This window comes from Oenanthe melanoleuca, chromosome 11, assembly GCF_029582105.1.
Source record: "Oenanthe melanoleuca isolate GR-GAL-2019-014 chromosome 11, OMel1.0, whole genome shotgun sequence".
Classification (NCBI taxonomy): domain Eukaryota; kingdom Metazoa; phylum Chordata; class Aves; order Passeriformes; family Muscicapidae; genus Oenanthe; species Oenanthe melanoleuca.
This window is the reverse complement of record NC_079345.1, coordinates 9,527,528-9,552,575: the sequence shown is the minus strand read 5'-3', so window position 1 is coordinate 9,552,575 and position 25,048 is coordinate 9,527,528. Positions and strand designations below refer to the sequence as shown.

At 48.6% G+C, this 25,048-nt stretch overlaps 1 protein-coding gene across 2 annotated transcripts; it reads left to right on the top strand.

Moving 5' to 3' along the window:
- The first annotated feature begins 19,260 nt into the window (after positions 1–19,260).
- Positions 19,261–24,194, top strand: IRX6 (iroquois homeobox 6). 2 transcript variants are annotated; one of them, XM_056500508.1, is made up of 8 exons: positions 19,261–19,837; positions 20,933–21,178; positions 21,402–21,511; positions 21,808–21,888; positions 21,997–22,115; positions 22,245–22,718; positions 22,935–23,031; positions 23,233–24,194. In XM_056500508.1, the coding sequence occupies exons 1-8, from the start codon at positions 19,793–19,795 to the stop codon at positions 23,294–23,296; spliced, it is 1,236 nt and encodes a 411-aa protein (XP_056356483.1). In that variant the 5' UTR covers positions 19,261–19,792; the 3' UTR covers positions 23,297–24,194. The 2 variants fall into 2 exon arrangements, with proteins under 2 accessions (XP_056356483.1, XP_056356482.1); XM_056500507.1 differs by having other exon boundaries at positions 19,264–19,837; positions 21,808–22,115.
- The last annotated feature ends 854 nt before the right edge of the window (positions 24,195–25,048 follow it).

Genomic DNA, 25,048 nt, shown 5'->3' with positions numbered 1-25,048 from the left:
ATGCATTCACAGAGGTTGTAGATGTTTTTTCAACTTCTCAACATTGTGCCATACACCTCAAAACCTGAATTGCTCAGTTTATCCCAGGACTCAGTTCAGCCTCAGAGAGTTTAGCCCATATATTTTACCAACAGCAGCACACAAGAAAACCCCAGATGTGTGCAGTGGGGACAGCATGAGCTCAGCAGCACTGCAGAACAAGGCTGAATGGAATCCCCAAGCCTTGGACACCTCTTCTCCCCCAGACACAGGGGTGACAGTCACCCCCTCCCAAGGGAGCCAGTGAGCAGGAGAGGGCTCAAGCAGGGTCCCATCCCAGCTTCCCCTTCCTGGCAGGGTGCCAAAGGACCCCAAAACTGAGAAGCTGTGCCTGGGCCCCTCTGCTCCCGTGCCACTGCAGGCTGCTTTTAATTAAACTCAGGGCAGCACAGCATAAATCCTGAGTACACTGAACCTATTTCAGTAAGGGACAGTCATTTTCAGTCTTCCCTCCCCAGCCTCCAAGCTCAGCTGGCAATTCTGAAAGAGCCATGTCCTGGTGAGGCAGCCAAGCCCTCTCCCATACACTCCTGACCTACAGATATGCTTAATATGTTAATTTTTGTTTTGCTTTCAGAACAAAACCTGCCTTTTAAATAAAATTTTAACAGATTCTAAACCAGAAACACTGCACTCCCCTGAGGCATTAAAAAATGCAAACTGAAGACTTCCCATGTGTCGGGGTTATTACTTATTTCCTTCTAAAAACAGAAGAAGTGTTGCAACAGTTGTAATGCTCCAGCTCACTAGGCCAAGAAGATGTTTTCTTTCTGCACACTCATTAACCATAGTGTGGAACTCAATAACTGTTCTAATTTCCTACCTTAAATGTTTTTCTTCCCCCCAGTTTTCATTTTATGCTTCACATTTACATAGGACTACACTCCACCACTTACCTTGAGAGTCCTGTTGCTGTCAAACACAATAAAATGAAAGGAAAGTGTCTGGAATCACAGAAGCTTTAGTGTTGAAAATTTTAATTTAATTTCTAGAAATGAATTTAAGCACTCAAAGCTTTCTTTGTCAGCCACAAATGAGAAATTGATAGGCTTTGAAGGCAAGCAAATGTTTTTTTAGTGGAATCTCCCGAATAAATATTTATGTTAGATATAATAACAGATGTTATTTCACACCACAAATTAAATATCAGCTAGTTATTAAATCTGGTGCAATGCCATGAAACTCTGGGGCACAGTTGCGCACAGTAGGTGCACTGTAATGAGGCTGAGGATGTTCCCAGGTCTCAGCTCCAAACCCAGAGAACCTCAGTCAAGCTGCTGCCATGGCCTCAAGGGCCCTGGCTGAGCCCAGCTCAGAGGCAGATTTGCTCTGTGGCACAGGGAGGAATTGCCTAACCACGCCACATTGCTGCTGCTTTTGCAAAAGGCTCTTGCCTTCAGGGCCAGAACACTGTCTAGTGCCTGGTGTGCAGGGACACAGAGCCTGTGAGAGAGAAGAGAGCCCAGCAGGGGAAAGGGAAGGGACAGGACCCTGCATGCTCTGGGCAGCCCAGCAGCTCCCCCAGCTCAAATACACTGGATTTTGTGTGCCCCTCATGGCATGGACTGTGTGTGAGCACACTGGGCTGTGGTCCTTGAAGCCTTCAAGGTGCAAAAGACATTGAATTTAATTCCTAAGAACATACCAACACCTGAGGCACAACAGAGACAGACCCTGCATTGTGCAAAACCACCCTGAACCAGCCTGGACAAGTGACACCAACAGAGCAGACAGAGCAGCAAAGGCTGCCAAGGGCAAACACTCAGCTCTGAGGGGCTCCAGCAGAGATGCCCCAGTGCAGCCCCAGGGCAGGGCTAGGCAGGCTGGAGCCCTCTGGAGCTCCTCTGGACCCTCTCTGGAGCCCCTCTGGAGCACAGGCACTGCACCAGCTGCAGCAGAGATGCCCCAGTGCAGCCCCAGGCAGGCTGGAGCCCCTCTGGAGCTCCTCTGGAGCCCCTCTGGAGCCCCTCTGGACCCCTGGCACAGCACCAGCTCCACCAGCACACAACACCCTGCAGGAGGTTAAGGTGCAGGTGCAGATGTCAATGCTACCTTTTTTTCCTCTAACTACCTTACTTGGCTAATTGCACAATCACAAGAAGGCTTCAAAGCATGCCAAAGAGTGGGATAATGACACTTCATGGGTGAAAAGGCCTTTCATTTCTCTTTTTTCCTCTAATAACCACAGATGAGAAACCATTATCTTACCATCTTGTCCTGCCTTGTTGTGTCTCAATGCATGTATTTAACAAGATTACTTAAGAGTGTAGCACAAGGGATGCCTAATAAGGCAAGAATATTAATTTTGAAAGTCCCACTTTATCTCTTTTTACTGCAATATTTTTGCCTGCTGCCTTGGCAGAGCAGGAGGCTGTAAACCAGCAGGGCTGGGTAATGGGATTCCTTGACTCCACTCAGAGCTGCTTCACTGCCTGGAATTACAATATCTGTTTATACCATGGCTCTTTTGGGTAAGGCACTCACAAGTCATTCCAAAATGGCAGAAAGGAGAGGGAAAGTTTGGCTGCAATAGCCAAAGCAGCAGAGGGAAGGGATAAAGGAAACATTATTGGAAATCCTTTGTGCCCATAGCACAGTGCAAATACCCAGGCTGGTGAATGGAGCTGGGGCACATTTCCTAACTGGTGCAGTGATACCCAGGTGGGCAGCAAGCCTGGAAACACACAGAAGCTGGCAGCAATCACTCAGCACACAGCAACTCTTTGGCACAAGTTTGGCCCATGAACAATCCCACTGAATTAAAGGTAACACCACATGCTCAAAATCAGGGCAGATTTCAAACAGACCTTAATAAGAGAGAATTACTATCTCCACCTGTCCTGTCCAAACTGGAGGGTGAGCAGCAGCCTTGCTGCAGCTCCTGCTGGAAAGGATCATGAAACCCCTCCAGCAGAAACACTGCAGTGCACAGTCAATCAGACAAGTTATTTAAGCATGAAATGCTCACAATCTTCTCTCACTCCTGAAGAGCCATCAAGTTGGGAGAATTTTTCAGCAAGATGATGCAGGTCCAAAAGTACATCAGATCACAGGTTGCCATGGTGCAAAATAAGGCACGTTCATGCTATTGGCAGACCATCATAATATTTTCCCCTGTTCATCAGGATAATAAAACAGAGTAAAGCTTCTCAAACACAAAATTAAGCCCAAATTCTAGCAAAAAGGGGATAGGAATAGTGCTGCATCTCACTAAATATCTATCAATGAAGAATACAAGCATATATTTTCAAAAGAAAGACATATCCATAGTATGCTAAATACAATAAGTATCAATTAAATCATTATTAACAATCAAAATCTAATTTCTTTCTGTCACTTTCTGATATCTTAACTAAAGGTATATTTGCAATACTATTATAACGAGTTACAGTTCAAGCAATAGAGCTGCTTGCAATAATTCAGAAACATGTACACTTTCATATGAATATATCATGCCTAACTAATGAGATTGCTCATTTCATAACTTCAGTTCCATTTTTATTATTTCATAAAACTGGAAGTCCTTATCCATTTTATGAAAAACACCTTTGTGAAATTCATTAAATAAGCATAAAAAATTCATTAAACAAGTGAATTGCATTCATGGCTGCTTTGATGCAAATGCCCTTTAAGCAATGTAAAACTCCATATTGATTTAACCTTTCATGTTCTGATATTTCCATGTGGAGATATATATATATAAATATATATATATATATAAATCTTTATTCAAGGAATGAAATTAAGTGCTGATCCCTTGATCTCCAGCCAGGGTGAGGTAGATTGGTCAATTTGAATAGTCATTGCTGATCAGCAAACAGCTGAGTTTGTATTAAAACATAGCACTAGTATTTCTGTATGTCTTTGCTGGCAAATAAATATACATATAATATATTGGGCCAAATCAATATGATGCCTGAAATTTCCTCTGTAGCAGAAAGTCAACCCAATATTGGCTGAGTCCTGTGGGACTAGTTATAACAAGCTGATGCTGGTGAGGCAAAAGGTGGATGGGCTGAGTACCTGGTGAGCTGCTCGTTCTCTTTTGCACTGAAAGCTGCTGCAAACTGTGCAGCCAACAAGCCAGGGGCTGCCTGGACCTGACGTGGGGCTGCTGGGGCACGGGGCAGCTGCCAAAATGAGGGAGCAGCTCCATTTTTTGGGGTCATTCTGTGTCCCTTCAGTGGTTTCAACAGCCACTTGTCTCACTAACTTTAAACTCCACTAAAACCACAGTCTTTTCCCAGCACCTAAGGCAGGGTGAAGAGTGATAGAAATCACTAATCCCTTATCCAAGAGCCATTCTCTTCTCAGTGTTTCCAATGCACTGGACAACAGAGAGGATAACCTGAGAAGGAGGCACCTGCAACAAATGCATCAGCTACTGAAGATGTGCATCTGATGAGACTCTGAATTGTCATGGAATAATGTACTTTTACTCCTCCAGTCATCAAAAAACTCCTGTTGATGAGAAGCAATCATTTCCCCAAAAGACTTAGTCTAACTGCAGCAGCCCATGAGATATCCAGTGCATTCCAAAATAACCTCCCAGAGCTGAGGCTCATGGGGATCTCAGCAGTGTGAGGCTCTGACACCTCACCCTGCTGGCAAGGACAGGTGGGAGGCACCAAACAAACCTGGCCCAAGGCTTTCAGCAGTCCCAGGGGCAATGACTGCAGCAGGATTCCAAAATCCTCCCCCCTGAGCCAGGCCTGGGTGTGCCAGAGAGAGATGAGCAGGGACACCCACTGCTGGGCTGTCCCTTTCTGCTGTGCTTCATATCCACGAGTTTCAATGAAGAGAATGTGCCCAACCAGTGCTGACATGGAGGGGAGGGTAACACACCACCCTTCCAGCTTCCACATTTCAGTGATGCCCCTCCTGAATCACCTTTACAGCCCTTCCATGCCTCATTTTCTTCCCCTCCTCTCCTGCACACTTCCTTTTCCCTCAGCTCATTTTTCTCCAGCAAACTGAGCCAGGAACAACCCCTATTTCCATTTCTAACCATTTAAATTATAAACAATAATTTTTACACACCAAAACAGGTCTTTAATTCTCATATTTCCCTCCAAAGTACACCCAGACATCCTTATTCTCAGTAAGCTGAGCCAAACAAAACAAATCAAGTCTCTAGGCCAGGCTTTCCAGGAGTTAAAAATAAGCCCCAGAGTATTAAAATAAACTTCAAAAAGAACAAAAAAAATGTCAGGAAACATTTTTAAAGTATCATCATTTTTAAAACTCCCCAATTCTTAACCAATGTTCCAGAAGCTGCTGTTACAAGAAGAAAAAAAAAAAAAAAAAAAAAAAATTTGACTTTTTTTCCCCAAAGAAAAAAGAAAACACATTGAAAATTAGCTTTGCAATAAAGGAGTTTCATCCTTAAATCACAGAATTGCATAAGCCAGCACAGCATAAAGCTTCTTCTACTTCTATCATCACAACAGTGAACAAAAAAGAGAGATGAAAACATCCTCACTTCCCACTTTTGTGCTTCCCAACCCTCTGACACTCACTGCTCCTCAGCTGGCTTCCTCTGCCCCAAAGGGCATCTGCCACTGAACAAGCCCAAAATAGTATCTGAAGCCATTTAACTCGATCATTATTGGGTTTTAGTTCAGACCTCCCTTGACAGCACTGGCCAGCAGTAAGGCCTCCAGGTACCCTGCACATTTTTAAGCATCAACAAGACTTACAAGGGCACATTTCCACCTGCAGCAAGATTTAAAACTGGCTTTGTAATAATTAAAAGAGGGAAAAAAAAAGGGGGAATAAAAACCTTGGGAGCTTTTATCACAATTACTAATTTAACAGACAAACTATATTTTATTCATAGTTCCAATAGTAAATTTGCCCTCTGTACATACTGCTGCTGATGCCTAAAATAAGATGTGCAAGAAGAGAATCTTGTGCCTAAGGCTTTTTTAGGCTAATACACAACAAGTCAAGCAGGAGCTCTTCAGCAGAGCCCCACTGTGCCAGGGCTGCCCCTTGCCTCTCTAGCTCAGAGAAGGAGCTCAGCATTTCTGCACAGGTGCTGCCATCAGCCTCCCCACTCAGGCAGGCACAAACTCACACAAGTGGCAGTCCTGCAGGTTCAGTCAGCAATTAGATTTTAATTGATGAAAACGATTGGTCTGACAGCACCATGACTTTTAAAATTTGACTGTCTGTATGCTATTGGAAATAGAGGTATAGACTACAGAGAGCCTAGAGCACAAACAACTCATTCATCTGGAGCAAGATGAATTGGCAGGGATATAAAGTTATTTCTGTGTGTTTTGGGAAAAACTATTATCATTAAATTCTGCAGGTGAATGAGCAGATCTGAAGTGCCTTGAGTTCAGAGTGACAATTCCAGCTGAAAGCCTGTCCAGGAGCTTCCAAGACCTCTGACTTGTGCCATCACTGAAATACCACACCTTGGCCAAAGAGATGCTGCCAGAGATGCCAGCAACCCTCCCTCTCACACACACAACTGCAAGCCAAGTGCACAGTCCCAGCTCAGCTGTCCTTCCAGAAGTTATTGCAGCTGCAAATAACCAGGCTGCTGTTAATCTGCAAAGGGCTTTCTGCAGCCTTTCCCTTGCATTTAAATCAGCTTCACTTGAGGGAAAAAAAATTGTTTGTTTTAGCTAGGCTAACTAATCAGTGATGTGTTTGGCTGGAAACCTGTTATGTTTTGCTACTTTATCATGTTGCTATTTCCATGTTCAAAAGCTAGTTAAATTATTTACGCTACACTTCATATATTGTGTACAACACTTGCCTTGACATGAACAGCAGCAACTGCAAAGCCAGTTTCCTTGAGCCAGGGCTCCAGAATAACAGAGTGCTGTGCTTTGCAGGGAATGACCCATTCAGAGCCTCAACTCTCATCCTTCCTCCCTCCCCAACAAAAGAACATTTAAAAAAAACCAACCAAACAAAAAATCCTCAACAAGAGCCACATAGACATTAATTGGCTTCAAAGTCTCAAGCAGCAGTGTTTATTTAATTCTGGAGAATATTACAAAACATGGAGTATAAAAGGAATAAGCTGAGCATTAGCTCAGTGTAAGAGCCTACCTACATCTAAAATTCACTGTGAATGATAAATTGCTTTCAGCCAATAACACCCAACATTATTTTAAAATGTATATTATAGAACATGTACTTCAAGAGGCTCTGTGAATATTTTATTATACCATCCCAATCATTTAGACTGTGTGATATACATCTCATTGTAGTTGCACTCCCTTTTAAGGTACAGTTTGATTCCCTCCCTGTCTTTTTATTTATTTAAATCACAACTGAGTTGAATTACCATTCCTTTGCTCATCAGCAACCAAATTGGGCAGAGTTAAGAAACCCTGAAAACTTGGGAAGTACTTGTGAAAAAAAACCTCCTCAGGTATCTCAGAAGCCTGAAATCACACTCTAGTGACCAAGGGAACACACTCTCCCCCGCACTGCTGCTCTGAAGTATCACCCAGCAGCATTAGAGGAAAATACACCATTTTTTAAAATGTGAGTGCTGCAGCAGGATGGAGTTCCTACAGCTCTGCAAAGGCTAACACCTATTTTCCTGAGATCCACTATGGGCACTGGCACAGAGTAAGGCATTTCTGATGCTTTCACCTGGCAGAAAACCAGCAGGCACCTCTGCAAACTGGAGTGTGGATTTTGAGAGGCACCTCACCCCACCACATTCCAGCTGGCTCTGGATTCCCCACTAGAGCAAGGGCTGCACACAGTGACACAGGCAAAGAACACCACACACACCCCAGGGTAACTCCAGGCAATGGCCATCTCCAGCAAAGCCAGTGGGGCCTTGCTGGGATGAAACACCAGCAGAAAATACCATGGTGCTGAACAGACAGACTGCAACAAAGCTTGTGCCTAAGAAGTTCACAGCTCTATTTCCCTTCTCTGTGTTTTGGTAGATGGAAAACAATAACTTGTACATAAAGCAGAACAGCAGTCACAGGCTGGGGAAGGAGATTATAAAAAAAGTATTTTGGTATAATATTACTACACTTTCCATATTGATCAGTAAGCCTACAAGCTGCTAAGTACCTTACTGTATATTGTTATTAAAATTCAGTTAAGAGGCATTTTACTGAATCAGGTCAGGGCTGAGTGATCCCCCCAGTTCAAGCCTTGATATTGCACAGGTCTTGTGAATTGAGTCATAGGTATCATGAAACATTACAAGCCAAATCAATATTTTATAGTCTTTTCACAGACCATGAGTCTGAAACTCTATCAGCATGGTGTTCTGAACAGAAGGATTTGCAGGAGCTAAAATAATTTACACTAATAAGGCAGTGACCCATGCAGTCCTTAATGATCATTTAGCTTTGGAAATACATCTAACCACTATTGAGCTGCTTGGGAGTTGTGGGGTTTTCAGCAGAAAACTTCTAAATCAGATTAAAGACATAAGCAGTAACCCAACCACAAAGCTCAGTTTTGTTTCATGTAAATTCATTCCTATTATATAAACTGCTAAATTAAGAAATGAGGTATTTAAAACAAAGAGGTTAAAACACAGCCACAAAGACACAAACAAACATCATAGAAATCCTTAATTCCATTTCTTGCCTTGTTTGCTTATTGAAGTGCCATATGTTTCTGCAAGTGCTATGAAAATATCATAAGATCATAATTATATGGTTCGTTGAATTATAGAGTAAAGAAGCCACTTATTTACATTTAAATATGAACAGTAGTAATTGAAATGTCACATGCTTCTCTGTTCTTGACTCCAGAAAAATATTTATCTACCAACAGCTTGATGTGCTTTCAACAATGGCCTGGATTCATGAAAGGGATTGTTACTCACATCACTCTCTGCTTTTATTTATTTCTCCCTTATGATTTACAAACTCCAGTGGGGGCTCCTGAAGTCCCCAGGCACTGACACAGCCATGAAGACATTGTGATGTAAACAGGTACTCAGGATTGTTACTAAGTTGGTGTTCAGTAATTCTTTGACCTGTCAATATGTGAATCCCTGCAATAGCTTTAGGAATTCAATTTTAAATTGAACTCATTGAGCTGATGCAAAAAACAACTGCAGATGTATTTAAAGTGATTAGCTCTTGTTAAAGTCCAAAGTCCAACACCCAAGTCAAGCTGATGTACACACAGAGAGGGTTACAAGATTAAAATCAAAATTGCAGTACTTGAACTCAGTGAGGGCACTGCAGCCCTGGACATTCTACTGTGCCAAACTCACCTAAAGCTTGACCCTTCTTACAACACTACCAAGTGCCAGCAGAAATAGGTTCAATTCTTCTGAGCAAGCTGAAAAGAAGAGCAAAGGCCCAAACCAGAGGAAAGCAATTCACTATGAAGAGCACATCACTCAACACACAGCAGGGAAGGCAGAGGCCGACACCAAGTATTTGTATTTTTGTTACACAGTAATAGTTCTCATCATGCAAGGACTGAAGTCTGGGCCATTCTCTTGCTGTCTTTCTCCAAGAGGGCTTTTTCACTGCACTGCCTGAGAAGCCCAGAGTTAATGGTAAAGCTTTCCATTAACAGAAGCACTTTTAGGCTAATGCTAAACCAGTGAATCCAAGTCACCTGCTCTGGTCCCCTCTACCTGTCTCAAATCACTCTTTGTTTTCTAGCTTAATAATTAAATGTACCAACATCTTTCTTGAAAACTGAAAACAAGCTAGGCTGACTGGAGTTTAGTGAGGGCAGGTAACATTTGCAGGGAAACGCTCAGGAGATGAGATCTGGGGGAAATCACAATTTGTATCAAACACTAACAGAACTGCAGCATCATCAAAAACCAGCAGAGCTCCAGCACCACTGCTGGGGCTCCAGGAGCACTGGGCACTAGTGACCAAGCCTGGCTTATGAAGGATACTGGGGTTTAAGTTCCTGTATTTCCTTCATGTCAAAGGTCTGCCAGATGTCTCTCACTGTCACCCCTCCTTCTCTAAGCTCCAAAAACAGCTGCACTTCATCACTTTGCCACACAAGGTAGGCTCAAAGGACAAATATGGGGCAAATTAATGGCAAAAAGGAGTACAAGTGGACTATACTGATGCTATCTTTAAAAACAAAAAAACAACAAAACTATTGGACAGAGCAAGAACATTCTTCCCACACCACTTTGAACCATTTCCGGTGGAGTTCACTCACAATGTCTACAAACAACACAGGTTTTTACTAGCTTTGAACACTGCTTCTACCATGTATTTATTAATGCTAGAGACTGATGTGTGGCATTTAGCCATTCATAAAGGAACTAATCTGACACTAAACATGACATTATTCATATTGTTTTCTTTCTATTTTTTTTTTTTTTTCAAAATTCTAACTTCACTTGCTACTGTCCAGGGCTTATTTGGCACACATGGCCAAATCAAAGGCTCGGAGATGACAAAAGGCAGCCACTGCAGCCATGGTGCCAGCCAGCCCCACGTGGAACTGGGGGAGCAGCACACACAGCCCTGCTCACCACTCTGCAGAGAGGCCAGAGAGCTGGGGAGATGAGTGAGGCTGCTCCCCAGCTGTGCCCACAGCTGCAGTGCCCAGGCCCTTTGCTGCCTGCTCCATCCCTGCCCAGCACAGCACACAGGGCAGGCAAACAGCCTCTTCCACAGCCAAAGCCCATAGCAGGCAACCACCAGCAGAAGGAGCATGGAGAAATATTTAGGCTCAACAGAAAAGTACAGGTAAAACAATCTGTGGAGCAGTATTTTTAGTGACTGATAAAGGACACAGAAAGCAATGAGGACAAGCAAGCCAGGCAAGGAGTGCATAAGGCAATTCCAGCACTGCTGACTGCCCACTGCACATTTGCTCAGGCTTTTGCCAGCTCTGCATAATCAAAGAGGCACTGAGAGCTGATGCATGAGGAACAAACCAAGCAGAGGAACAAGTCTTTGTCCATCTCTTAGGGTTCAGCCTTTGGGAGGCTGCGCTGTGAAACTTTGGGGAAGCAGCAGCTCCCACAGTCACCTCACTGCCCCCAGCCAGGGGCCCAGGCAGAGCCACCCACCACTCACTGCATCAGTACTTGGTACAACTAATTCACCTTTCACTCCCAACAGCACCCAGAGAAAGACTTATAAATATCTCCTCCACCACTACCACCAGTACAGATCTCTGGTGCTAAACCCAGCCACTCAAAGACCAGCACAAATTTTACAAAGATGAGAAGACAAAATAAAATATAAAATAGCCATGGGAGCTGTAGCACTGCCTGGGTAGACATTCAAACATAGCACAACATCATATTAAACTCTTCCTTGAAAATAATAAACACTGCAGATCCCTGTTCCAGCTTTGTTACATTTTGGTATTCTTTGCTTCATTGCCCATTTACAAATCATGAAGAATTCATAGATGAATAATGGACTGAGAATAATATCCATGTATGTATATATATAAAAACATAAAACCCAGCACAAGCCAAGAAGAGGATAAGCTCTTCCCAGGCACAGTAAATTAAAGACTAAAGCAATAAAATTAAAATTAAAAAATCAAACCAATGCTGCTAAGTGTCTAAAATCCTTTCCAGTAGCTCTGATGAGCAGTCATTATTCTGTTCCACAATAAAGCATGTCACTTCATTGTCCATAGAGCCTCCCCACAATATATAAATGAATTATTTCCTGGAGGTTTCCCCATTGTCTCTAGAGAATTTACAACACATTAAATTTAGCTCCTGTGTCTCCTTCAGGATGATATGCCACTCCAGCTCCAGGCTGCTGTGTGCCTGGACCAAGGACAGAGGTACCTCCACCCCAGGAAACCCCCTCCCCTCTCTGCAGCCCCTTTGCCCACCCCTCTCTCCCCATGTGCAGAAAAGCCCTTGGGAAGTGCTGCCTGTCCCAGGGCTCTCCCCAGAGCCAGCACCTTCAGTCCTCCCTTTTCTTCCATTTACAGGACATTTGAAGTCGCAATCTCTACCTGAAAGTTGGGTACAGCTGTGGAACCCAAATTCCATTTTCAAAAGGAAAGCAGGCCTCTGTCATACAAGCTGAATGGACCTCCAGCAAACCTCATGCCCTTAAATCACTCATGGAATGAAGTCATGCCCACAACTGGATTCCTGAACCATATTATCCACAGTTGGCTTTAACTTTCTTTAAAAAAAAAAAAAAAAAAAAAAAAAAAAAAAAAAAAAGTTTGTTATCTTTATTTTTAAAATTTCACTGCTGATTATTACTCTCTAGTAGAAATAATGGTGCCTTCTCATTGTGAAAGTCTATCAGTGAAAACATATAGCCTTTTATGAGTTAAACTGTTTGGAATAACTTTTAAACAATTACTCAACTCCTCTGAAATTTCTTTCAAGGGATTGAAGGTTTTTCCTGTATCAAATTATCTGGATTTCTCATGGATTATGCATTTTTCAAAAATTCACTCATTACAGATTAAAGAGAGAAAGGGAAGTTAGAAAGGACACAATAGAAAAAAAAAAGATCAGTAAAGAAAAATATTTTAAATATTAATGACCAAGGGGGAAATGGAAACACATTAAAGGCAAATGTGAGAGCTTTTAAATATGTTATTAAAATTGATTTATAAATGAGACTCTTCTTTAACCACGTGCTTTAGCCTTCACTACTTATTTCCTTCTGCTATCTCTCCAAGCATTGGTGCCACCACTCAAAACTTATGGCATTAAGGAAAGATATCCAGAAAACAGCCTGGCAACAACTATGGGCTGCTCAAGCTGGAAGACATCTCTCTATTAGGAATGTCAGAAGGAGATGAGAAGCTGGGTGCTTGCAGAACATGTGTTGCAGGTGAGTCTGCCCTGCTCCCCCTCTCTGCCCAGAGCCTCCCCACGGGCAGTGGGCAGGCAGGCAGGGCAGGGAGGGACTGGGCAGGGCACAAATGCAGGCACTGATAACTCACACAGACAGAAAAAGACGTCTGGAGTTTCTGATCCCCTTCTCCATCCCCTGCATGGCTGAGCACCAGCCCCAAGGGCTGATCCATGCACAGGGCAAACCAGAGCAGCATTTCCAAGGAAAACTGTCTGCAGGTTGATGCTGAAGGGCTGGAGGAGCCTGAGCTGTGCAGCCTGGCTGTGAACCCACACAGTATCCAGCATGCTGCAAGCCCTTCCTTCCTTCCTGCTGCACCACATCCCAGGCTGACATCAATTACCCCGGAAGCTGCATTTTTGGGATGCATCTTCTGGAGTTTTTCAGCTTTGAAAAGAGTTCCAGTAGTGCCCCACAGGGCTGGGACAGCTGACTGCAGATCACTGCAGCTGTCAGACTGCACAGGGTGCATCACCACCAGCAATGGGCAGCATCTGAAGCCATGTGACTCCTGGGTCATGTTTTTATTAAAGGACAAAGCAGCAGAATGTGTATTGCTGAAACAGCCCAATTAACATAACCAAAATTGTGAAAATTATCCTTAAAAAGAACAAATTTTTGTGCATGAATTTGTGTAAATGAACAGCATAAAAGTGCATATAACAGTAAATGTTAAAAAATTAGCTAGGATTTATTTAATTTAAATATTAAAAATGCTTTGTCTTAAAGCTGCTTTCTGTCATAAACCACCATAACATTGTAGGTGAAGACTCCAAACAGAAATATAAAACATCACTGAGAACTACAGATCTTGTACGTTGGATTTTGTGGTGAGAATGATCCACAAAACTCATTCTGCATGTCCTCATAAGATCCTTTTTTACAGCAGGTTATGAATCATCACATGATATCTTTAAATGGATGATCAATACTATATTTTCCCATAAAACGTTTGGTTTGAAATCCGATTTTAAGTGCATTAGAGTTTTTGTGCACTGAATGAGTGAGAGTCATAATAAATTGTCATCAAATATGAAAGAAATATAGCTTAGATTAATTGCCATATTTATTTATGAGTCTATAAAATACATTGTGAAAGTCCTGGCACATTTTTGGGATACCAGTTTGAACTTTCAAGCAAGTTAAAAGCATTAAACGAGACTGGAAGTAGATTTATTATTGGAATGTTTTTAATTGCAGTTTCAACCAGACACAGGTATTAGAATGGCTGTGCCCTTAATGGCCATCTCATGTGTTTTTTCTTTAAAAATGATATACTTTCCATATTTTTATTGATTTCACAAGATTTATTGTAGATTAGTGCTGGTTGTGTGTGAAATTGCAAGTGGTCCCAGCTTCCCCAGAGTAGAGGGCTGCAGATGGCCACTGCTGGAGCCACCCCTCCCCAGTGCCCACAGCCCCCAGCACAGCCTGAAACACTGCTGAAAGGCCAGAGAAAAACCTGCATTACCTGCAGGAGACTGGCACAAGAGTCCTCAGTGAACCACCCAGAGGGTCCTGCTCTGCACTCATTTCTGCAAATGCAAAGTGGAGTTAACTCATTTGGAGGATTTGGAGGGGGAGTCCAGCTGAGCCCTTTCTTTACTCAGATGGTAACTAATAAAGAGGCTCAAAGCAAACAGATTTGATGGGGTGGGACTGTCTTGGGTTAAGTATTTTCTGGGTTTGGAACAAATTATAATATCTCTATGTATCTAATGTACAACAAACACCACTGGGATTTTGTAAATTTCAAATAAAAGTAAATAAGGAAGCAGTTCTGATATTCACATTTAATAGTGCAAAAAAATTGGTGAAGAACAACAAGTTCTGAGAAGGCAAAGTTGCATGTAGCCAGCATACTAATTTTAAAATAAACCCTGGAAATTACAGGAAGGAAAAGTAGGTAATGGAATAAAACTGCCATCCACAGCCACAGAAAAAAAATGGCAAACTATACCTAAGTTGATGTTAAATTAAAACCTTTTAGCTTAGCAGCCACAGGACTCCTTCACACCAACTGCACATGAGCTGATGCAAAGGCCACGAAAGCACAGACACAGCTGGGTGGTTAATGGTGAACCCTGAACACGATGTCTCAGACCAGCAATCACTTCATCACAAAATATTAAAATTATTTTTATTGATTTTACTGAAAACCAAACCCACAGAGGGGTCAGACTGAATGAGAGCTGCCCTAAGTCTCCTGGCATAAATTAACCCACATCTCAGCAAAGCACAAACAGGTTCTCAGAGGTGAAGTTCTCACAGGTCTTGTGTAGATGTAATTTCACCAGATGAATCCGTACTTTACAGAATAATCACAGATAACCTGAAGAAAGCCAGTACAGAAGTGCTTGACCGCCCTAATGCAGAGCACTCTTACAAAAGAGTTTTCTCATCAACAAAGTATGAGAACAAATTGGGGTGATCACAAGTTAGTGATGGCCCCAGATATAAGGAAAATACCACCCCAGAGCCTGGGAAAGATTCATTCCACCCACTTGGCTGCCTCTGGGCACAGAATGGTCCAGAATAAAGCCCTGGGTCCAGCCATCCTCCAAGTCTGGTCACACTCAAGCCCTGCTGACAATTTCACAGCCATATCCCAAAACTTAACCCCAGCAAACAGGGTGATGATCTGAGATTCAGCAAACCCACTGATCATTATGTAAGTGATGCTGGGAGCCAAGTGGAGCTGCCAGTCCTTGGAGAAGAGGCAGGAGGGGGAGGTGGCAGGGGGAGGCCACTGCAGAGGACTCTTAGGGAGAAGCAGCTCACTGCCACACAAAGGAGCCCACACAGAAGTGGGGCTTAGGGATCCCTGTGAATGTTATTACCTTTGTCTGTCTCTTACTTAATTTCCAAATTATATCTTACAGTGCTCTCATTTAGCCATCCATCTCAAGGAGAGGGTTTGGAGAAGCAAAGAAAAGACCCAGCCATGTATTTCTTTCACTTTGCACGTACCAAAACCAGAGCAAAAAAAGTCTAGCTTCTTAGATTAATGAGCCTACATGAATAACTCCAGAAATTCACTGACAACTTTTTGGATGTCCCCTTTCAGAAGACAAGTATCCACAGGCAAATTTATTCGCAATGTATTTCAAACGTGACAAAAGCAAAATGCTGCTTTCAGGTTTAGCCTTCAGCCAACAAGGTACCATCCATTACCTCAGCAATACCTCACCCCCTAAATCAGCTCTTGTCCCACACTTCACTCTGCCAGTTTTCCCTTCTCTCTTGAAGACAGTTCTTTCCATTTTCTGCTTGTATGTTAAGCAACTAAAATGTTTTATCTTCAACAAGATATTAATCTTTATATTGTCCTAATATGTTTCTGTGTCTCATGCAGAAATTAATCTTGAAAATAGCCACTGAGATAAGGACAGTATCAGCAATATTTCACAATAAACCATCATATACACTATTTTAGTTTGTCAAAACAATTAGTGTTCATTTTGGCTTTATTCAGTTAAATCTGCAGTGACTGATCAGTATAAATTATGTATTAGGCTGCCCAGCTGTACTTGTTTATTCATGCATGGACTTGAAGAATTTTCATTTTCTCAGTACAAAAAAGCAACAGCCAAAAAAATCCCCCTGTATTCTAAAATATAAAGACACTTTCTTCTCAGCCACATTTCTGCTATATGTTTTTGAAGCTGCTTTCTTCTTTCCCTTCTTATTTCAATTAACCTATTATTTCACTTGCAGTTATCAGCAGCAGCATTTGCATTGGTAGGAAGCACATACTGTTACTTTCACCCCTTGCAATTACCTCCCGAGCAAAGCAATATCAGAGCTAAACCAAATGATGTTGATTTTAAAAGCATCAAAAATCGCATTGTTGGCTGCATTTGAACTCCTGCCTCGCTTCAAGGAGAACTCCTTGCAGAAATGTTTACAGTTAAGCCTCACAGTCCTCTCTTTCAAGAACAAAAGTTTGCGAATCAAGAGAGATCATTTTCTGTTTTTGCTCGTGTTTGCAGTCACACACTCCTCGCTAGGACGACTGGGTGAAGGGAATGCACGTTGTGGGGGTGGGTGGGATGATATGCTAGTGTGCAGGGAGAGAGACGACACAGATTTAGAGAAAGAAAGATCTGCAGTGACCATGTACAGCATCAGTTGTGCTTCTCCGAGACATGGTAAGTGCAGAATGGAAATCGGGCTGTTGAAGCTGATTTCCTGCAATGAGAAAAACGGCACACTCCAACCCATAGCTACCCTCCGCCAAGCCAGGTCCAAAAACTTGTTAACAGAAGGTTTATGACAATATTTACAAATCACAGAAAGATGTTTTGGCATGTTTTTGTACATGCAGAGTACAGTTGCTCAGTGATAGGCAGGCAGAGTGAATGGTGGCAGTGCTCAGAACACAGAGTTTGTGTCCTCCTAAAGAGCTGGGGAGCACGGCAAAACTTGTATTTGTTAATAGGAATGCCATTCACTCTCCCAGGTTGTAAGGGCAATTAAAGGGGTCATATGGATGGCTCTTGAGTCTAGAAAAAAGTATGCCACAGAAACATCTCCGTAGGGCAGAGTGCTCTAAGTGGAGAGAGCTGGGTTGGGAAAGGCACCTCCCAAAGCTTAGCTCCGGTACAACGTACCTGACAGGTAACAGAATTGCTTTCACCTTGATCGTGTATGACAAAGATTGGGAAACGCAATGTTTGTGTTGATCTGCATGATATCTGTTACAAAAATGCTTTTTTGCAAAGTGAATTCTGCCCCAGTTTTGGTGGCCGCTGTGCTCTCACTCCGGCAAGGAGGACAAGAGCCCTGCATGCAACCTGCCAGCACAAACACAGCGCCAGCAACAGCTCCTTTGGGCTCTGAGCCGCAGGCAGGATGAGCACACAGCTACTCTTGTTGTTTCTTCCATCAAATAACATACGAAGTATTCTGGTGAAAAGACTAAATTTTGCTGAATTAAGTGCTTTAGAACAAGTGGTTTTATTACTTTATAATTACCATGATTTTCCCCATAGGGATTCTTGCAATTAAATAATTAGCAGTAATGTTACCCAAAGGTGTTCTTTAATGAATTGTTAAGTTATTGCCCCTGTTAACGACAGCTGACACGGCTCGGGCTTACAGCGCTCTGTCTCGCCAGGCTGCGGGCGACACGGAGGGCTGTGACAGCCGGCCCGGAGCTGCGGGCCCCTCCGCTCACCCGGCGGGGCGGACGCGGTTTGGGCTCCGTTCCCCTCGCGCGGCTCCGGCCCCGCGGGCAGCGGCCCCGACGGTGCGGGCAGCCCGCTCCGTGCCCTGCTGAGCGCGGGGCCGCCCCCGAGAGCGCAGCTCCGGTACGGACCCCGGTGCGCACCGCCCGGGCCGGGCTTGCTGCTGCCGGCAGGCCGGGCAGGGCAGGGCAGGGCAGTACAGGGCAGGGCAGGACAGGACAGGACAGGGGCTGCCCGGCACGGGGTGCGCAGGGGAGCGGCCCCAGGACCGGGCCGGGCCGGGCCGGAGCGCATCGCTCGCGGATCGGCAGCGCCACCCGTCGGGGAGCGCAGCGGCGGCGGAGCGGAGCGGAGCGGCTCCGGCGGGGCGGGCACGGACACGGGCACGGCTGCCAGGGCTGCCCAGCGCCTCCGCGGGACACGGCCCCGGCGTGCTCGGGACAAGCGCCGCCGGACCGCCCTCGGCCGTGTTTTTACTTGGGTTTCTTTTTCTTTATGAATTGCTACTGGCAGGGCATCGCGCCCTGTCCGGCACGGGAGAGCCGCGGCAGCTCCAGGTTCGGGCGGGAGGGAAATCCCGGTTTACCCCCCGGTGATCTCGCCTCAAAGGCAAATTCGCAATATGTAAGTCGCTGGTTAAACAAGGGCATTTCCATTTGTTAATTGACGCAATTACGCCGCGGCGGTAGCGGGCCGGCCGGGCTGCAGGCAACCATCCATACATCACCGCCCGCTGACCTGCCACCGCCCCGGGGCCCCGCTCCCGGAGGGACCATCCCGGGGCTAAGGGGGAACAAGCACTCCTTAGAGAACGGGCTTCAGGCTGCTCTGCGGCCCGGGTTCTGCCCCGGCCCTGTCCCGGCAGGCAGTGCACGCTGTGCGGGGCGAGGTCTGACCCCGCTACAGCAGCTCCGGGCCGCCGCGACGGGCACGGCTCAGCGGCTCCCGTGCACAGCCGGGGCCGAGCTGGACAGAGCGCCCGGCCCTGGGCGAGAGGTCAGCGAGAAGGGCCGGGGGGTGCGCCGGCCGGGAGCTGCTTCCCTGGTGCGCCCGCACCGCCGCTGCCACCGCGGCTCCCGCCCGGCGCTCGCCCTCCCGCTGCGGGACACGCCGGGGCTGGCGGGTGCCGCGATGTCCCCACTTGATATTTATTCCCCTAAGAGAAATTTTGATCGTGTTTCAAAATAAAGGGAAAAGAGACCAACCGCAAGGCACCCCCAGTCCCGCCTTTGACGTGCATCAGAGCACAACATGAAACCGACACGAAACAAGTGCGGGGAGCGGGCGCGGGGCGCTGCCTGCTCCTGCCCGCCGCTGCCTGCTGCTGCCGGCAGGGCCGTGACGTCACCCCGCTCCTCGCCCACCGATGAACGCTAAAGACCTATAGAGCAGAAAATAATACAAGCAAGCTCCGTATCTTGCAAGCCCTACGTGATTTTCCCCCCCTCTTTGAAAAAGCCCCTTTGCACTTAAACTCTCTATACATGTGGGGTGGCTTTTTAAACTCCCTCTATACAAACATATTTATTAAGAGCGATGGGAAGTGGGGGGTAGCCTATTTTTTTAATCCAGGCACCAGCCCTCCCCCCCCCCCCCCCCGCCTCAGATGTCTGGCTGCTTTTCTTAAGTGCAATCATCTATAATTGAGAAAAAAAAAAAAAAAAAGCCATACGTGGAAATGTGTGTATGAGAAGGTGCATCTTGAAGCAGGGTTTAGTTACAATCGATCTTGGGGGGAAAATATTGCCTATGGTCCAAAAATAAGGAGCAACTATGTCCTTCTCTCAGTTCGGATACCCCTACAGCACCACTTCACAGGTAAGGCGAGTGAGCAGCACTCACTTTTGTTTAGATTCTGCTGCTGCTGTCCAGATGTCTTGTCCCCCCTCCTTTTTTTTCTTCCCTTTCCCTTACTTAGAATATTTTTTTAAAAGGGCACATCTGGAGCCTTTTTTTAAAAAATGTGCGTGTGTGTTTATGTCTCGTTTGTGTTGTGTTAGGCTTAAACAAATAACTCGCAGTGTGCACAGCAAAGGCGTGTAGGAAACCGGTAATTCCCCCTCCTCCCCACCCTTCACCGTTCAGTTTTAAGTGCAACAAACAAATAAAAACATAAATCCCAGCTACGGCCGCTTTCCGAGCCCGCGGAGCGGCCGCAGTCCCCGCCGCGCCGGGCACCGCGGAGGGTGTGCGGGCAGCGGGAACCGCGCTCGGCGGGCTCGGGCTTTCCACTCGCGTTTCTGCGGAACCGGGCTGTGCCGTTCCTCCCTCCTTCCTCCACGGGTCGGTCCTTTGCCTGTGTTTTATTAGGATCTGTCGAGAGTTTTTTTTTTTCCCCCATGCGATTTCCGAAGGACATCCCCCCACTCACACCAAGGTACCCTGTATTAACTAAGTCGTAGCTATATCGTACTTCGAGTCACGATTTATTTGGGTAGAATTATTTATACACGGTAATCACTGCAAGATGTGCTTCCCTCGCTTGGGAAGTTAGCTGTCCCCTTGAAGTTATTGAAATCAAATGCCTTCGATTGCGTTGGCTGACATATTTACTGCTGTGTCTATTGTCAAATTAACTGTAATCGCAACTTTTTGCCTTTAAATCAATGCAGATGGACCGAGCGGGGGCGGGAAGGATGGAGCCTTACGGACCTTATACCTTTTTCGAGAGCAATTATTTCCTTAAAGTTTTGCCTGCTTGATTAATCGTGCCCCCTTTCCAAGAGCTCCTGCTTCCCATCCGGTTTATTTCCCGGTTTCCATAATTAGTTGCTTCAGCCCGCGTTTCCTATCCCCCTCCTCACCGCCGCCCCCCCCTCCGCACACACACAGGCGCGCACACGCTCCTAAATTCCCCCCGATGGGGCTGCCTCGACAGTCACTCGGCGCCGTCCCGCTCTCTCCTCTCCGCAGTTCTTCGTGCCCGCCAGCCCCAGCACGACCTGCTGCGAGGCCGCCCCCCGCTCCGGGCCGGATGCCTCCTCGGCGCCGGCCGCCGCCTCGCTGTGCTGCGCCCCGTACGAGAGCCGGCTGCTGGCGCCCGGCCGCGCCGAGCTCAATGCGGCGCTGGGCATGTACAGCGCCCCGTACGCCGCCGGCCAGGGCTACGGCAACTACCTGCCCTACGGCGCCGAGCCCGCCGCGCTCTACACCGCGCTGGTGAGTGCCCGCCCGGCCGGCAGCGCGCCGGAGGGGAGGGGGTGCAACAGGCGGGACAAACTGCGTGTTTGGGTCGGGGTCGGGACCGCCGAGGGACGGGGGAGCGGGAGCGGCGCCGGCCCGTCGGGGGTGGGAAGGACGCGGCTGCCGCGGGACCCGGGGCTGCGGGGCGCGGCGGGGGTCCCGTCCTGCCCGACGCCAAACGCTGCCGCTTGCCTTGCAGAACCCCCAGTATGAAATCAAAGACGGCGCCGGCACGTTGCACTCGGGGATCGCGCAGCCCGCTACCTACTACTCCTACGATCATTCCTTGGGGCAGTACCAGTACGACAGGTAAAACCCCTTTGATCAGCGCCCGGCAGCATTAGCATCCCCCTGCGAGGCGGCGGCCGACATCAAACGAGGGGGACGGGGGGGCTCCGACCTGACAAAGGTTGTACAAAAGAAACGAGGCGCCCGGGAGCAGCAGACAGCGGAAACCAAAGTTGGGCGGCGATGTCAGGGGGGCAGGGGCAGGAAGGCAGATGGGCAGGGACCGCACCGGCCTGCGGAGCGGCTGGGCCGGGCCGGGCCGGGCGACTCTTGCCGGACTCCCGTCGGCCCCCCGCTCCTTAATAATTTCCCAGCAGGTACGGGACGGTGGATTTCGGTGGTTCGGCCAGACGCAAAAATGCAACGCGAGAGACGACGAGTACCCTCAAGACCTGGCTGTACGAGCACCGCAAAAACCCCTACCCCACCAAAGGAGAGAAAATCATGCTGGCTATCATCACTAAAATGACCCTGACTCAAGTGTCCACTTGGTTTGCTAACGCCAGAAGGAGGCTTAAGAAAGAAAACAAAATGACCTGGTCTCCCAAGAACAAAGCGGGGGAAGAGAGGAAAGAAGAAGCCCCGAGGGAAGAGGATGAATACAGTGCGGAGGGTGAAGGCAGAGGTAGGCGGGAGAGGCAGGCGGGCGCCTCCAAATAGGCTCGAGGTGACGGCCGATTTCGGGGCCCCCCAACTGCCCCGCAGCCGCACTAATGCCCTGCCGCCCCTTTCTTCCCCGTGTGTGTCCAAGCAGAGCAGAAGAGCTACAAGGAGGACAAGGACCTGCGGTTCAGCGACCTGGAGGAGGAGGAAGAGGAGGAGGAGGAGGCGGGGAAGCCGGAGAAGGGCCGGACCAGCTCCCTGCAGGAAGCCCCCAGCCTGGGCGCGGCGCTGCCCGAGGCTCCGCGGAGCGACTGCAGCCTGCCCGGCCCCTTCCACGCCTTTCCTTGTGCCAAGGCCCCCGGCGCGGACTTCGCCCCCGCCTCCTCGGCCGGCCCGCCGCCGCCCTACGCGCCCGCGGAGAAGCCGCGCATCTGGTCGCTGGCGCGCACGGCCGGGGCCAGCGCGGCGCGCAGGGGCAGCCCCGAGGGCGGCGGCGCCCAGGGGGAGCACCCCCTGCCCGCCAAGGCCTTCCGGAGCTCCGCGTTCAACCCGCAGCCGCTCCCGCGGATCTGCGCGTCGCACCGCGGCCTGGGGGAGCCGTGCCAGTTCGCGGCGGCGGGCGAAGGTACCCGCGGCGGCGGGGCCGCGGGGACGGGCGGGAGCGCGGGCCGGGCCGGGACGCAGGGCGCGGCGTGAGCCCGCCCGCGCAGCGACACCCCCGGTGTTCGGCCGTGCCCCGGTGTCAGGTGCAGACGCCGAGGTTTCCCCGCTCCAGGCGAGCGGGCAGGGGAGGGCGGCGGGAGCGGGCCGTGCCCACCGCGGGCCGCTTGTGTCTGTGCAGGCTTCGGGCGGGACGCCAAGGGCGGCCCGGGAGGCGCCGAGCTGGGTGGGAGCTGCCTCGACAGGCTGCGGACGGCGTTCCGGCCCGTGCTGCGGAGGTGAGGTAGGTGACGGGCCGGCTGCCGGGGCCCCACCTCGCACCAAGCACAGCCCGCCTGGCCCTGCGACACCGGAGCGGCCCCGGCCCGACAGGGCTGCGCCACGGCCGCCGCTTTGCCCCGCTCCCGGAGCTCCCGTCCGGGCGGGGCAGCCACCCGCGGCCACTCCGCACCGGCTTATTGCCCTTCTCCGTCCCGCAGGGCCGCCCGCCCCTTCCTGGGCGCTGGCGACGGGGCTCCGGCTGTAACGAGGCACTCGGCTTGACACAACCACAGCAAGCTCTCCCCGGGCCGGCGGCGGCCTCGCGGCTCGCCTGCCCTGCCCTCGCCGGGGAAGGCACAACGTGCTGCGCACATGGGGCCGGGCGGAGCGGCCGCAGGACCGGCGCCTCCCCGCCCTCGCCTGCCGTGTGTTCAGCATTGCCCATTGACGCCTTTGCAAAAAGGAAGAAAACCCCCCACCTAATCTTTTCTCCCCACGTCGTGGTTTGTTTCTCCTTTTCCTCCCACACCCGCGCTCTCTGCTCTGCCAAGGGCACCAATTTGCGGTTGCTCCGCGCCATCCCGGGGAGGAGAAGGAGGAGAAGCGGCGCAGGTTACGCCGGACTGTTTCTTTCCCGTCTCTGTACATAGATACGGCTGAAAGTATTTTTCAGAGTCTCTAATTAACACGGATGAGCCGAACTCCACGAAGCCGTCAGTGAGCTCGGAGCTGTGCAGCCGGAGCCGGCGCAGCCCGGGAGGAACGGGGCACGGCCGGGGCACCCCCGGGCAGCGGGTGGCGACCGGGCGGCGAAGTAGGACGTTGTTAGTGGGTCACCGCCGTCAGTCAGTCAAAAGAGCAGTGCTGCACTTTACAGGACAGACGAGAAAGGGAAACCGTATCTCTGCATTATTTCTGTTTAATTAAAAGTGTCATCAAACACTTTGTGTTCAGACTAATAAACCAAGCAGGGATGAGGAAAGAATGTTTCTTTGTTCCTGTCTCTAGAAGCAGTGGCAATAATTTAAATTAATAACTGTGGTAATTAAGAGGTCATCTATAGATCAACCCGATACCTGCTATTTCCAAGTTCACCGAGGTCAGCATTTACATTAAGTCATTTGTGGTCAATAGAGTCCAATGAATTCTGCCTTAATAAATCAGGGAAATCAATCTTGAATATCGAGTAGGCTTCTATATGTTTACCAAAGGCTACTCAAGACGAGTGGGGCTGCCTATCTGGGAGCCCTCTGGGTTTGCGACCGGAGAAGCAATTGGTAGGGGAAAGGAGGAGCTGCAGGTCAGCGCAGGGAAATGTGACGGGGCTGGCCCCGGTGACAGCCGCGGCCCTTCCCGGGAGCACAGCAGTCCCGGCTACGGGAGCACGCTGAAAGAACGCAAACTTTGTCGGGCTTTGGAGGATCCGGGGGGAGAGGGAGGGGGAGGTCAGTGCACACGAGGGCGGCGGGTGACGGCGGGGCTGGGAGCGGGGCTGGGCCCGTCGGAGCCCCGCCGCAGATGCTCGGCCAGGGCGCTTCCCCGCACTCCGGAGCAGCCCCGGACAAGAGGCGGCACAGCAGCAGCAGTCTGTTTCAGTGACCCGAAGCTTAGAGAAGGGGAAATTAAGCTGCGAAAAGATAAACATTATTTCAAGTCGGATTTGAAGGATTAGGGCTTGTAATAAAGAGTATTAGGCCCTTTCGAAGGGTTCTTGCAAGGCGACTTTTGCGCCCCTCCTTTCCCACCGGAGAGGACAGGTATTATCTGCCTGGGGAACACATGTACAGGTTTCCCACGCGTGTCCGCACGGCAGAGCCGGGCCGGGGATCCCTCCCGGCTGTGTCCCGTCCTGCAGGGAGCGACCCGACCCGGCTTGCTGCTGTCCCGTTTCCCGGCGGCTTTGGAAGAGGCTCCCCGGGGAGGCAGCTCTGCACCGCCCTCCCGAGCTGCTCACGGGACACGAAACATGCACGGCCCCCGTAGCGGCCAGGGGCTGCCCTGAGCTGCCGGCTCTGCCCCCGGCCCTGGATCTCC

Bases quoted from the DNA above. Each gene is read 5' to 3' on its own strand.
- IRX6 (XM_056500507.1), top strand. From the start codon at position 19,793: ATGTCCTTCTCTCAGTTCGGATACCCCTACAGCACCACTTCACAG. The intron at 19,838-20,932 runs GTAAGGCGAGTG...TCCTCTCCGCAG, and splicing joins CCTACAGCACCACTTCACAG to TTCTTCGTGCCCGCCAGCCC. The intron at 22,116-22,244 runs GTAGGCGGGAGA...GTGTCCAAGCAG, and splicing joins TGCGGAGGGTGAAGGCAGAG to AGCAGAAGAGCTACAAGGAG.